General features: G+C 38.1%; 1 protein-coding gene across 1 annotated transcript in view; it reads left to right on the plus strand.

Moving 5' to 3' along the window:
- Positions 1–14075, plus strand: part of Zfr (zinc finger RNA binding protein) — a 76276-nt gene extending 62201 nt beyond the window's left edge. Inside the window, exons 17-19 of the mRNA XM_012517172.2 lie at positions 3844–3955; positions 4079–4176; positions 12483–14075. Of these exons, the coding sequence (XP_012372626.1) occupies positions 3844–3955; positions 4079–4176; positions 12483–12662 (390 nt within the window). The 3' untranslated portion in view covers positions 12663–14075. The remainder of the gene's footprint in view (positions 1–3843; positions 3956–4078; positions 4177–12482) is intronic.
- The last annotated feature ends 1484 nt before the right edge of the window (positions 14076–15559 follow it).

A 15559-nucleotide genomic window follows, 5' to 3' on the forward strand; every position in this document is an offset into this window, starting at 1 on the left:
TAGGATACTGATATTTCACAGCAAAAGAACTAGCATTCTCTTAAGTTCATAAAAGATTTAGCAAATTATACATGGACTGTATTGATCATACTCACTTTAGAAAGAGGAACTCCACATTCAGCTACCTCAGCAAAACTTAAGCTTTCCTTTATGTGCAGTACATCCTGAAATCATCAAGTTATAATTAAGTTTTTGGTTTTTTCTTCTTTTTTTTTTTTTTTTTTTAATTTACTTATTTTATTTATGTGTGTGTGTGTGGCCAGCTCAGCCCACCAGGGGGCGGGCTGGCTGGCATGTGGTGCTGGGGGATCGAACCGCGGTCCCTGTGCTTTGCTGAGCTTGTTCTAAGTAGGTGCTTTAGACCACTGAGCCATCTCACCAGCCCCTTCTTTTTTTTTTTTAATACTGGAAATTTGATTAGTCAGGCAGATGCTGAGCTAGTAAGCAAGACCTCAATCCTAAGTAAGCATTCTTGACCAGGAGTCATGACATTTTAATACATTCCCCCATATAAAATAATGTCCAATGCATAAATGAATTACAAAAATAAAACCTTGTCAGTCGTGGTGGTGGCAGCCTGGGCTACTTAGTGCACTCAAGGATTGCCTGAACTACAAAGACCGTGTCTCAAAAAAAGTAAAATGAGTAAAACATCCTGCAGTTAGACTTACAAATGGAACTTTTGTGTTGTATTAATCTGTTGGACTATATGAGAGGCTTTTGTATATATAGTTGTTCATTGTAATTATACCCATAAAATCCTGTGTTAATAGGCTAACCATCTTTACCTTTAAAATGGTAAGGTAATAGTCTTAGCACTTCCAGAAAGTGATTGTGATCATTAAAATAGGTAAATGATTTTGAAGACTCAGACCAGTGGTTAGTACACGTTAAGTCCTCAGTAATGGGAGCTATCGTGGTGAAGGGGATAATTTTATGCCACCATTATTTCAAAGCTATTGCTAGAAATTCTAGTCTGGTAACAGCTCTGAAGAATACTTTTTGTGCTCTTGTTACGTACAACAATACTGGTATTGCTGGGTTAGTGTATGTCTTTTAAAATTTTTTGTAGAGTTTGGCAGTTGTGCTCATAAAAAGCTTTTATTGATTTACACTGCCATCTATCAAAGTGCCTGTTATAGGGCTGGGGAGATAGCTCAGTAGAATAAGCGCTTCCCTGGCAAACGTAAGGACCTGAGATCAATCCCCAGTTCTGCAAAAAAAAGTGCCTGTTATAGTCTCATCAAGTTTTTCTGTTGGTTGCTGGTTTTGGTACTGGGAAGCAAACTTGGGACCTTGCACTTGCCAATCAGACCCTTGTGCTGATGTGCCATGTCCCCATTCTATTAATTAGTGTATTTTGTTTAGTTTTGTATACTGAGAATTGAACGTAGTGCCTTATGCATAAGCAATCTAATACTGAGCTGTATCTCCGGACTTTTTAAAAATTTATTAATTGGTGTATTTTATTTAGTTTTGTGTACTGAGAGTTGAACCTAGTGCTTTGTGCATAAGCAACCTACTACTGAGCTGTGTCTTCAGCCTTTTTAAAATTTGAGAAGGTCTGGGTAGGTTACCTAGACTGTATCTAGGCAAACTTACATTTTTTTTTGTGTAGTGTACCCATTGATAGAAAAAAATACCTATTGAAATGTGATGGTTTTTTCAATTTATCCGTTGTAAGCCAGGCACAATGGCATATGCCTGTTATATGCCCCACCTAGTTAGCAGGCTGAAGTAGGAGGATTATATGTTCAAGAACAAGGTCTCAAAGTAAAATTTTTTTTTTAAAGCTGGGGTTATAGCTCAGTGGTAGAGCACCTGCCTAACATGTAAAGACCTAGGTTCAGTTACCAGCAGTACTAAATAAAAAGCATGGCTTTTGAGTCAGATCTTGCTTCAGATGTCAGCTTTATTACCAACCTATATGACCTTGAACTACCTAACCTCTTTCATTTTGCATTGTTGGGAATTAAGGCAAGGTCTTCACACTGAGCTCATGTGCAGCCATTCTTGGTTTGTTTTGGGGTTTTTTTGTTTTTTGTTTTTTGGGGTTTTTTGAGACAGAGCCTTGATAAATTGTCTGAAGTAGTTTTGAACTACTGATCCTCCTGCCTCCAGCTCTTAGGAGTGCTGGGTTTGCAGGTGTGCACCATAACTCACTTCCGTAAGTACAATTCCTAGATTTCTAAAAGTACTTAGTGAAAATCTCAGGTTGTAGGAAGTTTCAGGGTTTGAATTCCCTTTTAAATTTTACCCCATTTTATTTATTGCTCTTTTTAAAATCAACTCACATTCTCACATTCTTTCTAAAATTATTGTTTTTAAACATTGATGATTTACTATATGCTAGCAATTTATGTTAGGCAGGAGATCTCAAAAAGAAATCTTTAAATTGTGTGAGAGGAATTCTACACATATGTATAATCGATGACTAAGATTTATTTTTAAACTCTAAAAATTTTAAATGACAGTACTTTTTAAAGTGTCTTAAATTGGCCTTGGTGGCACACACCTGTAATTTCAGCCCTCAGGTAGGCTGAGGCAGGAGGAGCAAAAGTTTGAGCTTACCTTGTGCAACTTTAAGTGACTTTAATAAAGCCTTGTCTTAAAGAACATTGCAGATGTAGTAAAGATTCTGAATTCATGTCAAAGAACTGTACCCCCACCCAAAAACAGTCTTGAGCATCTTCCTCCATTCTTCATCTAAATGAACTGAATCCTTTTAAATTATTTTACTTTGCGGACCAGCCAGATAACTCAGCGGACTAAAGCGCTTGCTTAGGTGCAGTGACTGGGGTTCAATCCCTTGCATGCCTTGGTGGTGCGCACCTGTAATCCCAGCACTTGGGAGGCTGAAAACAGTAGGATCACTAGAGTCCGATCTGTGTAGTGAGATACTGTACACCTTGTACTAAATAGATAAAAATAAATTAGTTAAATAATTTCTTTCTTTTTTTTTTTTTTTTTTTTTTTTTTTTTTTACTCTGGAACCTGGGCTGGTGGCATAAGCCTGTACTTCCAGCACTCAGGAGGCCAAGGCTGAAGAATCATTGGGAATTCGAGACCTGAGCTGTATAGCAAGACAGTCTGAAATAAAAGAATACTTTTTTTTTAAATTTTTCTTCTTTTTTTTTAACTGTGATACAAAGTTAATACTTTGAACAGCCATCATTTTCAGACTCGTAGGGCTGGCTGTCATTTTTTACAGCTGCTAATGTGTACAGTTTCTATAAATTCCATCTTTTAAATATGTGTTCTTAATTTGGAAGGGACTACAGTCTCCATATGCCCAAACAGGGTCTAGAGATGGAATTCAGGCTGGCTTGCCTCAGTCTTCCTAAGTGATGGGATGATAGGTATGCACCACCATGCCCAGTTTAAAATTGTAGTCTTTTGAAATTCTGAGAAGTGGCCATGGAATAAATAGATAGAAATAAAGTATTTAAGGGTTTTCTTTTGTTGAGTTTTGTCTTTTTGGGTTTGGTTTAACACCCTACCCCACCTCCAGGTATAAGAGATTGAACCTAGGTCATGGTAGGCTAATGTGCTGATCTACTGCTGTAGGAGCAACAATAAGTCTATGAGCTTGGACTTCAATCCTCCTGCCTCAGACTCCCAGAAATGGGATTACAGGTATCAGCCATCAAACCCAGCTTCGTTTCTTGATTTTTAAGATATTTTGATACGTGTTTTTATTTTGTTCTCATGATTTGTTCTATGTAACTTTTCCAGTTTTTAAAAAAATAATGTCATTTTATATTTATCGTACTATTGGAAAATGAATAATTCCTTTGGTCTTCTGTAAACTATTAAGACACATCTTAATGTTTTTAATTTTAGGCTATGGAGTTATTAGTAGAGAAAGCAATTAGTAGTGCTTCTAGTCCTCAGAGCCCAGGGGATGCTCTGAGAAGAGTTTTTGAATGCATTTCTTCAGGAATTATTCTTAAAGGTAAGTTTTATTTTGTCTTTAATGAAGTAAAATTTCATTTGATGGATAGTTGAATAAGACCTCTTCTTATAAACAAGTGATTACAGTGCTAATGCTTTTTGCTTTCTGTGGTGATTACTATAGGTAGTCCTGGGCTTTTGGATCCTTGTGAAAAGGATCCCTTTGATACTTTGGCAACAATGACTGACCAGCAGCGTGAAGACATTACATCCAGTGCACAGGTACTAGAATTCTTCATCCAAAAATTTTGTTGGATTACTGCCCTTAAGGCTTTTGATTTTGTTATAAATGTCATTTAGATGAAGTCACCATGTAATGTATATACACCTTCAGAAAAAAGACCTGAACTAGATTTTTTTTTTTTTTTTTCAGCAGAACCAGGGATTGAACTCAGGCCCTTGCACTTGCCAGGCAAGTGCTTATTCTACTGAGCCATCTCTCCAGCCCCCTAAACTAGATTTCATTAGTAGAATTTTAAATATATTTAGGGGTGTCTGTGTAAGTGTATGATATACATAAGAATTTAACAGTGTTTTCAGTATCTTTAATTCTTTTTTTTTAAATATTTATTTATTTATTTATTTATTGCGTGTGTGGGTGTGTGTGTGGCCAGCTCAGCCCACCAGGGGGCGGGGCTGGCTGGCATGTGGTGCTGGGGATTGAACCGCGGTCCCTGTGTTTTTCCTTAGCTTAGCTTGTACTAAGTAGGTGCTTTAGACCACTGAGCCATCTCACCAGCCCCCAGTATCTTTAATTCTGGATGTTAGGTTATATTATGAATATGAACAAAAAGTCTGATATCCTGCAGTTATACAAGAGAGACATGCTATATTGTTTTAGACATTATTGAAGAAAAACGTAGGCCAGATGTGGTGGTGCACACATATAATCCCAGCACTGATGAGACTGAGGCAAGAGGATCAGTGCAGGTTAAAGGCAAGCCTGAACTACAAAATGAGTTCAAAACAGCCTGAACTGCATAGCAGAACCCTTGTGTTAAGGAGGAAAAAAAAAGTGAAAGTGACTGTAAAAAAAAAATCCAAAATTACATCATTAACATTTATTTCAGAAATCTAAGAATAGGAGGAAAGAAGACATACTAACTTTCAATAATGATCCACAGTAAGGTGGATTAAGATCTTGACTTACAACCTAATTTAGAAGATGTCAGGATCAGCTGTATCATAGGGCTGGGGAGATAGCTCCTACCTAGCAAGCTCAAGGACCTGGGTATGATCCCTGGTACCGCATGTGGTACCAGCACACTAAACCAAGCCCCTGAAACTGGGTGTACTGGCACACACTTGTAAATCCAGCTGGGGAGGCTGAGACAGGAGGATCACTATGAGTTCGAGCTGTGTGGCAAGACCTTGTACCAAATGAACTATAGGAAAGGTGGTGGTGGTTATAGTAGTAGGAGGAGGAGGGGGAGGGGGAGGGGGAAGAAGTAGATGACGAGCATTATGGATCTCTTACAAACTTATAAGATGACCAGTTCTTCTGTATTGGGACAGTTTTGTTTGTTCCTGTGGTTTAACTTTTTAGAAAAGAAAGGAGTCATTACAATGTTCTGGATTAGGAGAAGGCATTTAAAAATTAGCCAAATTCAGTTTTCTAAATGTCTAGTTTTATGAAATAGTTAAAAATGTCCTCAGGCAGGGCCAGGGAGATAGCTCAGTGCTTGCCTGGTCCTGAGTTCAATCCCCAGTACCCCCCCCCCAAAAAAAAAAATGAATGAATGAATGAATGAATGTCCTCAGGAGACTAAGAAAATATATTTGTGGAGAGCTCTAGACCAGCATGGATTTAGTGAGCTCAAGGCCAGCCTAAATTGTATAATGAGACTCTGTCTTAAAAACATTGAAAGATGATGTCCTTATTAAAAGTGAAGGACTAGCCAGTGGTGATGGTACACACCTGTAGTCCCAGCACTACATAGTGAATTCAAAGCCAGCCCCATAGTTATATCCAGTGTGTCAAAGAAAAAAAGAAAAGTGAAGGACTGCATTATCTACCAGTATAACACTTAAAAAATTGTAAAGAGTTGGAAACCAAAAGGTTTTTATTTTTTTTTTTTTTTTTTTTTTTTTAACCTGGCTCAGGATGCCTTCAGGGCAGGTCTGGCAAGGCTTGAAAATCTGGGGATCGAACCATAGCATCCTGAGCCTGACTGCTTTGTTTAAGCAATCACTTAAACAGCTGAGCTAATGGGCTGGCCCCCAAGAGTAGGAGACCAGATTAGTGAAACCTAGATAATGGGTTAGAAAAAGGGAGTGTATAGCTCTAAAGGAATTTCTGTAGTAGTAATGAGGTTCAGTGTCTTGGCTGTAATGATGGTAGGGTAGCTTAAGGCTACTTACTGTGTGTTACATTTGCAAAGAGCTGGTGTGCTGCTTCACTAAGCACTTGTATAATTCAGGATGTAAACAAGCTACAACTGTACCAATATTCACTTTGTTTCATGGTGGCTTATAGTGCCAGTATTTGTGTCTCTTCTCTCTGTCTGAAACTGTAAACCTTTTTCTTCTATAATGTTCACTTTTATTCTTCTATGCCTCTGTTTGTTTTTGTTTTTGTTTTGCAGAACTGGGGATTAAACTCAGGCCCTTGCGCTTACCAGGGAAGCGCTTACTCCACTGAGCCATCTCCGCGGCCCCTGTATTTTTTTTTTTTTTTTCCACAGTGATCCTTTTTAAGTTGCTTCTGCCAGATACAGGCTTTGTCATTTAATTATATCAGCATACTCTTAAGCTCCCTTCTGCACTAACCCCACACCAAAAAGGAAATGGATTGTAAAGTACATTTTTTTTCAAAATTTTTATTTTAAATTAAAATAACCTTTTTTTAATGTATTTAGTACAGGGTCTCACTACAGATTGGACTCATAGTGATCCTCCTGTTTTCAGCCTCGCAAGCACTGGCATTACAGGTGCGCACCACCATGCCCAGGCCCTGTGCTTTGCCTAAGCAGGCACTTTGGTCCACTGAGCTATTTGGCCGGCCCTTAAGATACTTTTTTTTTTTTTTTGGCAGAACTGGGGATTGAACTCAGTTCCTTGCATTTGCCAGTCAAGCGCTTATCCTACTGAGCCATCTCCCCAGCCCCCAAGCTACATTTTTTAAGTCTTAAGTGTTGTTAAAAATTCTAAGGTGTCTCAGACCAAAAAGCTACAACTCTTGTTGCATAGGTCCTGCTTTATCTTGGTCTTAACCATCCAGCAGAAAAGTATGAAGACAAAATACAGGAAATAAAGCCATGCTGTTATGTTGAGCTGTGGGGTACTCAGGTCAATAATTTCTGACATTGCCAGTTAAACAGAAGACCCAATGCTATTATGGGCTACTGGACTCTTTTAGAATATTTTGCTGAGTTTACACACCTATAATATTCAATAACGGAACTTAGAAAAAATGGGGTATACCGATGAATGTCCATTTTGTATCTGTGTATTCAAAGTGGTTAGGATAGATATATAGTTGCATTCTCTTAATGAATAGAATGATTTGTTCTAATGGTGTTTGTAAACAGGATCTCAAGTCCGCATCTTGTACAGCAGTTAACCACTAAGAAGAATATATGCAATGTATTATTCGTTGAAACTGTACTTCCGATTTGATTTGAAACTGTCTCATTGCTATCTGTTTATCAATAAAACTTTGAAAAAAAAAATTCTAAGGTGTCTATAGGAATAGTTTTTCATCAGTCCTCAAATTATTTTTGCTGATAAATAGGCAACTGTATGGTAGAATTCTTTTTCAGACATTTTTGTGGCTCAAAAAAATTAACTGGGGGCTGGTGAGATGGCTCAGTGGTCTAAAGCGCCTACTTAGAACAAGCTAAGCTAAGCAAAACACAAGGACCACGGTTCAATCCCCCAGCACCACATGCCAGCCAGCCCCGCCCCCTGGTGGGCTGAGCTGGCCACACACACAAAATAAATAAATAAATAAATAAATATTTAAAAAAAAAAAATTAACTGGACGTGGTGGCATAAGCCTATAATTCCAGTATCAGTACTTATGTGTGATTATTGTGTGCTTCCATGTATGCAAAATACTCAAAACCAACAAATACATAGGACATGAAAACAGACTAATAGTGATCAAAGCCTCAAGTAGAAGTGCCAGGAAGATAGCTCCACAGGCACAAGCCTGTCTGGCAGGCACAAGGTCCTAAGTTCAATCCCCAGTACAAAAAAAAAAAAATCCTGAAGTAAAGGGAAGAGTTAGGGAGTATTTAGCCAAGTGACTGAAAAAGTTTTAAATTCCATTGAAGGATGTACCTGCAGAAATTAATAAATTAAAGTGTGTCTGAGTTTTTATTTTTAATGTATTTGGTACAGGGTCTTACTATACAGCTTGGACTCATAGTGTTCCTTCTGATTTCAGCCTTCCCAGCACTGGGATTGCAGGCTCAGCAACCTGGGGACGGGGCCGTTGTGGCCTGTGGTCCTGGGGGTCGAACCCTGCTCCCTGCACTCACCCAAGCAGGCTCTTGATCACATTATTTTGATATTTGCTATTTAGCTTTTACATTTGTTATTAGAAAGTAGAGTTTTGTTTGTACATAAAGGATCATTAGTTAATTTTTTAAAACTACCTTTGTATCCCATAAAACAATGAAAATTTAAATAGTATAGTTAGGGCCAGCCAGGTAGCTCAGCAAACTAAAGATGCCTGCTTAGGCAGAGTGCAGCGGCCAGGGTTTGATCCCCAGCATGCCATACCAGCCCTGCCCCCCCGTGGTGTCCTGAGACAGTGATTGAGACTGGGTGTAGTGGTGCACACCTGAAATCCCAGCACTTGGGAGGCTGAAAACAGAAGAATCATTACAAGTCTGATCTATATAGTGAGACCCTGTAGACCTTGTCCTAATTACATTAAAAAAATAGTTTAATTAGAGCACAGAAGTATGCAGATCAATCTTAGAGTAGAAGAATCTAAAACTAGGCTGTTAATGTGTAACGCAATTTGTTTTGAAGCAGCAATGTTTCAGATCAGTGGAAAAAGACTGACTCATCAGGGCCTGGGGAGATAGCTCAGAGGTCTAAGCGCCTACCTGGCAAGCTCAAGGACCAGCACCACATACCCTGCAAGCTCCACCCCTGGGCACGCTGAGCCACCAAGACCAGGCATGGTGGCACAGGCCTATAATCCCAGCACAGTAAGCTGATAATTCATAATTTTTTTTTTAAATTTTAAAGGACTCATCAACAAAATGGGACTAATTGGCTAATCATCTGGGGAGAAAATAAGGTATTGCATAGATACAGGAAAATTCCATATGATTTAGTGACTGCTAAAATAGCAAAATAGGGCTGGTGAGATGGCTCAGTGGTCTAAAGCACCGCCGGGGAGATGGCTCAGTAGAATAAGTGCTTGCCTGGCAAGCACAAGGGCCTGAGTTCAATCCCCGGTTCCGCAAAAAAAAATAAATAAAATTAAAAAATAAAGCACCTACTTAGAACAAGCTCAGCAAAGCACAGGGACCGGGGTTCAATCACCCAGCACCACATGCCAGCCAGCCCCACCCCCTGGTGGGCTGAACTGGCCACACACACACACACATACACACATACATACATACATAAATTTTTTTAAAAAAACACATTCTATAAAAAAAAAAAAAAATAGCAAAATATTGGGGCCAGGGAGATGGCTCAGTGGAATAAGCGCTTCCCTGGCAAGCACAAGGGCTTGAGTTCAATCCCCAGTTCTGCCAGGAAAAAAAAAAAAAAAAGCAAAATATTAAGCTTTGTTTGTTTGTTTTTGTGGTACTGGGAATTAAACTCAGAACTTTGCACTTACCAGGCAAGCGTTTATTCTACTGAGCTATCTCCCCAGCCGAGAAGTATAATTTTATATAGGAAAAAAATCTTAGGCAAGATGTAAGTACAAGCCAGGTATAATAGCACATACTTGTAATCCCAGCACTCAGGAGGCTGAGGCAAGAGGATTACTGCAAATTCAAGGCCAGCCTCAGCTACATAGCAAGACACTGCCTAAAAAAAGGTGGGGAGGCATCTGGGAGATAGTAGTTTAAGAGCCTGCTTGGCAAGTACAAGATTCTGAGTTCTATCCTTGGCACCAAAAAATAAAAAAGTAGCATAAGCTATGAAGGATTATATATTGGAAATGTTGCATATTATTTTAAATTTAAAGAAAATGAGTAATAAAAGTATTTAGAGATGGCATGGCGGTCCCACCTGTAATCTCAGTGCTTGAGAGGCTGAAAACAGGAGCATCGCTGAGTCTAATCTGTTTAGTGAGACCCTGTAGACCCTGTATTAAATACATTTTTTAAAGCACTTCCCTGGCAAGTGCAAGGGCCTGAGTTCAATCCCCAGTTCCACCAAAAATAAATAAATATATACATACATAATTTTTTTTAAGTATTAAAATATTCTCAATCCCACTGTATTGGTCAGCTTGCCAGTGATATGACCAAATACTTGGTGAAAAATAACAAAGGGAAGATTTTTTTTCTGCTCATGGTTTCAGGGATTTCAGTCCATAGTAAGCTGATTCTATTGCTTTTAATTCTAGGGTGAGGCAGAACATGGCAAAATGGTGAATATCACTCATCACTTGGCCAAGAGAAGGCAGTGGTCTGGGGACAGGAGACATACAGTCCCCAAGGGCCAGCCCCATGATCCATTTCCTTTAGCAAAACCCTACCTCATGCTGTCATTTCCCAGTAATACCTTTGTAATTGTGCTTTCAGTGTAGATTAAGACACTGATAAAGTTAGAACCCTCATGATTCAATCACATCTCTAGGCCTCGCCTCTGAACATTGCCATTTTGAGGATCAGTGTTTGAATCATGAGTCTTTGGGCAACACTTTGTATTTAAACTGTAAGGCACACTGGTTAAAAATAAGTAAAAGAGGCATGGCGCACATCTGCAATCCCAGCACTCAGGCAAAGGCAAAAATTGTGTGAATCCGAGGTCATTTTAGGCTATACAGTTAAGTTCAAAGCCAGTTTAAACTATGTAGGCAAGACCCTGTCTCAAAAAAACAAAACAAAACAAAAAGTTATGAACAACAATTAAGTATTGGTTAGAGTATCCAGTGTGGTAAAACCACATGTATCATACACATTATTAATAGATATATTAATCTATAATTTTTTGGAACCTGCTTGTTAGTGTAAGGTTCTTGTGATCAACAGTTTCACTGGGGCTGGTGAGATGGCTCCATGGTCTAAAGCACCTACTTAGAACAAGCTCAGCAAAGCACAGGGACCACGGTTCAATCCCCCAGCACCATATGCCAGCCAGCCCCGTCCCCTGGTGGGCTGAGCTGGCCACACACACACATACACACACACACACACACAAATGAAATTTAAAAAAAAAAAAAAGTTTCACTGCTAAAAGTCTGTTCTACAGAACTTGTCTCTTAATTGTATAAAAGCATCTAAATAGGCACGCATTACAGCACAGTAATAAACATATTGGAAAGAACATAATATTAACCAGTAGAAAATTAGTTTAATGCTGTCCACATGAGTATAACTGCAGATCCTAAATTATATGCTTTCCCCTAAGTGCTCAACCACTCTCTGAAAGCTCTTAGCTCTGATTTTTCTACATCTAGTTTGTATTCTGGATGTCACTTGTAGAGAGGGGGGGGTGTGTGTGTGTGTGTGTGTGTGTGTGTGTGTGTGTGTGTGTGTGCCACTAAATGATTAGTCATGAAAGCAGAAAAATTGCTTATGTTAATTTGTATTCTGGTGTAGTAAATTGTTCAGGTAGGTATCCATTAAGAAAGCATGTGGGGGCCGGGGAGATGGCTCAGTAGAGTAAGCACTTACTTGGTTTGCTTGGCAAGCACAAGAGTCTGAGTTCAATCCCCGGTTCTGGGAAGAAGGAAAAAAAAAAAAAAAAAAAAGAAAAGCATGTGAGTGAATGACCAGATTATCTTTTTTCATGTGTGGAATGAATGCTTTAGGACTATGAATATGAACATCCTAAGAAACTATGGAAACAGTTTTATCTGAACAGAAAGGCTCAGTGACTCTTTTTCTGAATATTTTTTACATTATTTCAGGATAGTGTTGTATGTTTTTCTAGTGAATATGTTATTTTTGTTTTTGTTTTGTCTTTTTGAGTCAGATTTTCACTATGCAGTTCAGGTTGGTCTTGAACTCACTTTGTAATCCAGGCTGGTCTTGAACTCACAGCAATTCTTCTATCTCAGCCTCCTGAGTACTAAGATTAGGCCCAGATTCTACTAAATGAATAAATAAATGTTTGTTTTTAACTTGATGTTTTACAAAACAGTGTAGCATACACACAAGTCTGGAATATAACATCAAGATGTGTAAAATTTCAGTTCTGATGAACTTGTGAAACTTAATTTCTTTGAGGTGTTCACTGGATTGCCCAGGCTGGCCTCCCACTTATGATCCACGTGACTTGAACATACTTTTTAAGTAAATTGTATATGGGTGGGGGCTGTAAACTTATGAATTAATTTTTGTTTTTAAATTAATTCTACATTCTCATTCTCTTTGTTACAGTTTGCATTGAGACTCCTTGCATTCCGCCAGATTCACAAAGTTCTAGGCATGGATCCACTACCCCAAATGAGCCAACGTTTTAACATCCACAACAACAGGAAACGAAGAAGGGATAGTGATGGCGTTGATGGATTTGAGGCTGAAGGGAAAAAAGACAAAAAAGACTATGATAACTTTTAAAAAGTTCTTGTAAAAATTGTCAGTGTTAAAAAAAAAAAAATAGGTGCCAGTTGGTTGGTTTTTTTTCATTCATAATAATGTCTACTTTGGAAAATGTATCAAGAATTCAAAGAATTTCATGGAAGAACCAAGTTTTTCTATGATATTAAAAACTTAATGTACAGTGTTAGGTATTATATGAATGGAAAGACACCAAAAAAGTTGTGCTTCAACTAGGGGAATGACAGTGGTTCTGATTTTTTTTCCCCGTTATTTTGGTTTTATTTACTGGTTGCCCTAGCTCACCCTATTTTTGTGTCTTATTAACTAGTACATTGTCTTATTAAATCCTTACTGTATTTAATGCAGAATTTGTGCTTCAGTTGCTCTGTGTATTTTGATATTTTTATTTAGAGGTTTCATTTGCTTTTTGACACTAGTTGTAAGTTACTTTGTGTTATAGACAATATCCTTTGCCTCTTAATATTTTCAGCAGTATGTTTTTTTGTAACGTGAGACTACAGAATTTTTTCCTTTTATTCTATATGTGAAGGATTACGACACAAAGTTATCCTACCATTTGAGTACTCAGAATGTTTCTGCAAATCTTACAGCATTTGTCTCTAGTGTGATATATAAAGGTGTAATTAAGACAGATTTCTGTTAATCTAATCAAGTTTGCTGTTAGTTGTGCATTAGCAGTATAAAAGCTAATATATACTATATGGTCTTGCAACAGTTTTAAAGCCTCTGCATAATTGATAATAAAAATGCATGACATTTTTGTTTTTAATAGACTTTTAAAATTATAATTTTAGGTTTAACACGTAGATCTTTGTACAGTTGACTTTTTGACATAGCAAGGCCAAAAATAACTTTCTGAATATTTTTTTCTTCTGTGGAAATAGAAAGGGCATTTTTCACATATAAGTGGGCTGTTATTTTCAAAAGAACTTTATCATTGTGCAACAAATAACAGTAATTAGCCCTTAATAATGGTGACAGTTCCCTATTGGCCTGTGTGTGAGTACTCTAGCAACTATTACAGTATACAGTTGAATGATTCCCTTCCACACACCCCATCACCCAGATAATTTACAGTTTATTAACAGTGAAGTTGATAAAGTATTACTGATTTAAAAATTAAGATTAAAGAAAAAAGCAGAAAATTATTTGGTGTGGCCATCTTACATGCTTATGTCTCCTACAAAAAGCTAAATATTTTAGCAGTGGTGTAATGAAAAGTTACATCTTACTGTTGATGTATGTATGCTCTGGTACACAGATGTCATTTTGTTGTCACAGCACTACAGTGAAATACATAAATAAAAACTTTAAATTCATATGACTTAAATGTATATGTTAGAATTGATATCATAGACTACTGCTTTAAAATGACTTAATGCTTTTGTGAAGCCATATTAAACTTTATTGGGTACTACACATTGTTATTCCTGACATGTGCCTGCTGCCTAGGCACATAATTTCCAGAAAGATGTCTAGTTCAATACTGTATTGGTTCATTTTCTTTTTAGGATCAGAATCACTGCTGTGCATCCCCAGTTGTAAATGATCCAGGTAGAAAGACCAGTGGGGAAGGAAATAAAACAAGGCTCAGCCTTCTCTCAAATATGTCCCATCGTGGCTGGGGAGATGACTTCAGTGGAATAAACGCTTGCCTAGCAAGTGCAAGAGCCTGAGTTCGATCCCCGGGTCCGCAAAAAAAAAAAAAAAAAAAAAAAAAGTCCCATCCTGTCTTGGGCAGCCGTTTAATTTTTTTAGAAATAGTTTTGAATCTTTCTAGGTTTCAGCTTCTCCTTTCTGAGTCTTTTAGTTGTCCAGTTTTGTTTTGTTTTGTTTTGTTTTGTTTTTTGTAATTCTTTTACCTAATCAAGAAGAAAGGGAATTAGCCTTTATTAAGCACTGTGCTAGCCCTTTGCAGGTTTTCTCACTTAAAATTACTCATAACAAGGGTTGGCGATATAGCCAAGGGTAGAGTATTTGCCTTGCCTGTGTAAGGCCCTAGATTCAGTCCACAGCTCTGCAAAATGGGTGATCTACTCATAGAAATGATAAGTGAAAATACCATAAAGCCCAGAGTGATGAAAGACCATCTTTACTCATATAAATATTTAAGTAACTATTGAAATTGACTCATTTTTCAAAATTCATGGTTAGTCTGTCAAGTTCACTTTGTAGTTAGTGTTCTAAAAATGATTTTTAGGGGCTGGGGAAATAGCCCTACCTGGCAAGCATAAGGTCCTGAGTTCAATTCCCAGTACCTTAAAAAATACTTTTAGCCCACTTTTCAAAGTTTTGCCTTTGGTTTGGGTGTCTTCATATAGAAATAATTGGTGTCCTTTTGTTTTGTGTTTTTTAAAACTGAAATAAGTATTTATTTTTTTGGATTGCTTCATTGTATCTATGGCTACATCGCATTAACCATCTCATATGAAAGAATGAGGGCTGGTGAAATGGCTCAGTGGTCTAAAGCACCTACTTAGAACAAGCTTAGCAAAGCACTGGGACCAAGGTTCAATCCCCCAGCACCACATGCCAGCCAGCCCCGCCCCCTGGTGGGCTGAACTGGCCACACGCACGCACGCACGCACGCACACGCACACAAATAAAAAAAAAAAAAAAAGAATGACACTGTCAGGTGGAAGTGCCCGCCTATAACAGTGCTCAGAAACTGAGGCAGGAGGAGTATGAGTTCAAGGCCAGCCTAGACTCTGACATAGTAACATTCTGTCTTTAAATACTAAAGGAAAGGAGAGGAAGGAGGAAAAAAGCCAGGCATAGTGGAGTGGGACACAGCTATAATCTCAGGACTCTGATAAACTGGGAGGATTATTATAGGTCTGAGCCCACTGAGGCAACACTTAGCAAGACCCTGTCTCAAAATTTAAAATAAAGGG

Source organism: Octodon degus, unplaced genomic scaffold (genome assembly GCF_000260255.1).
Source record: "Octodon degus isolate 3935 unplaced genomic scaffold, OctDeg1.0 scaffold00149, whole genome shotgun sequence".
Lineage (NCBI taxonomy): Eukaryota > Metazoa > Chordata > Mammalia > Rodentia > Octodontidae > Octodon > Octodon degus.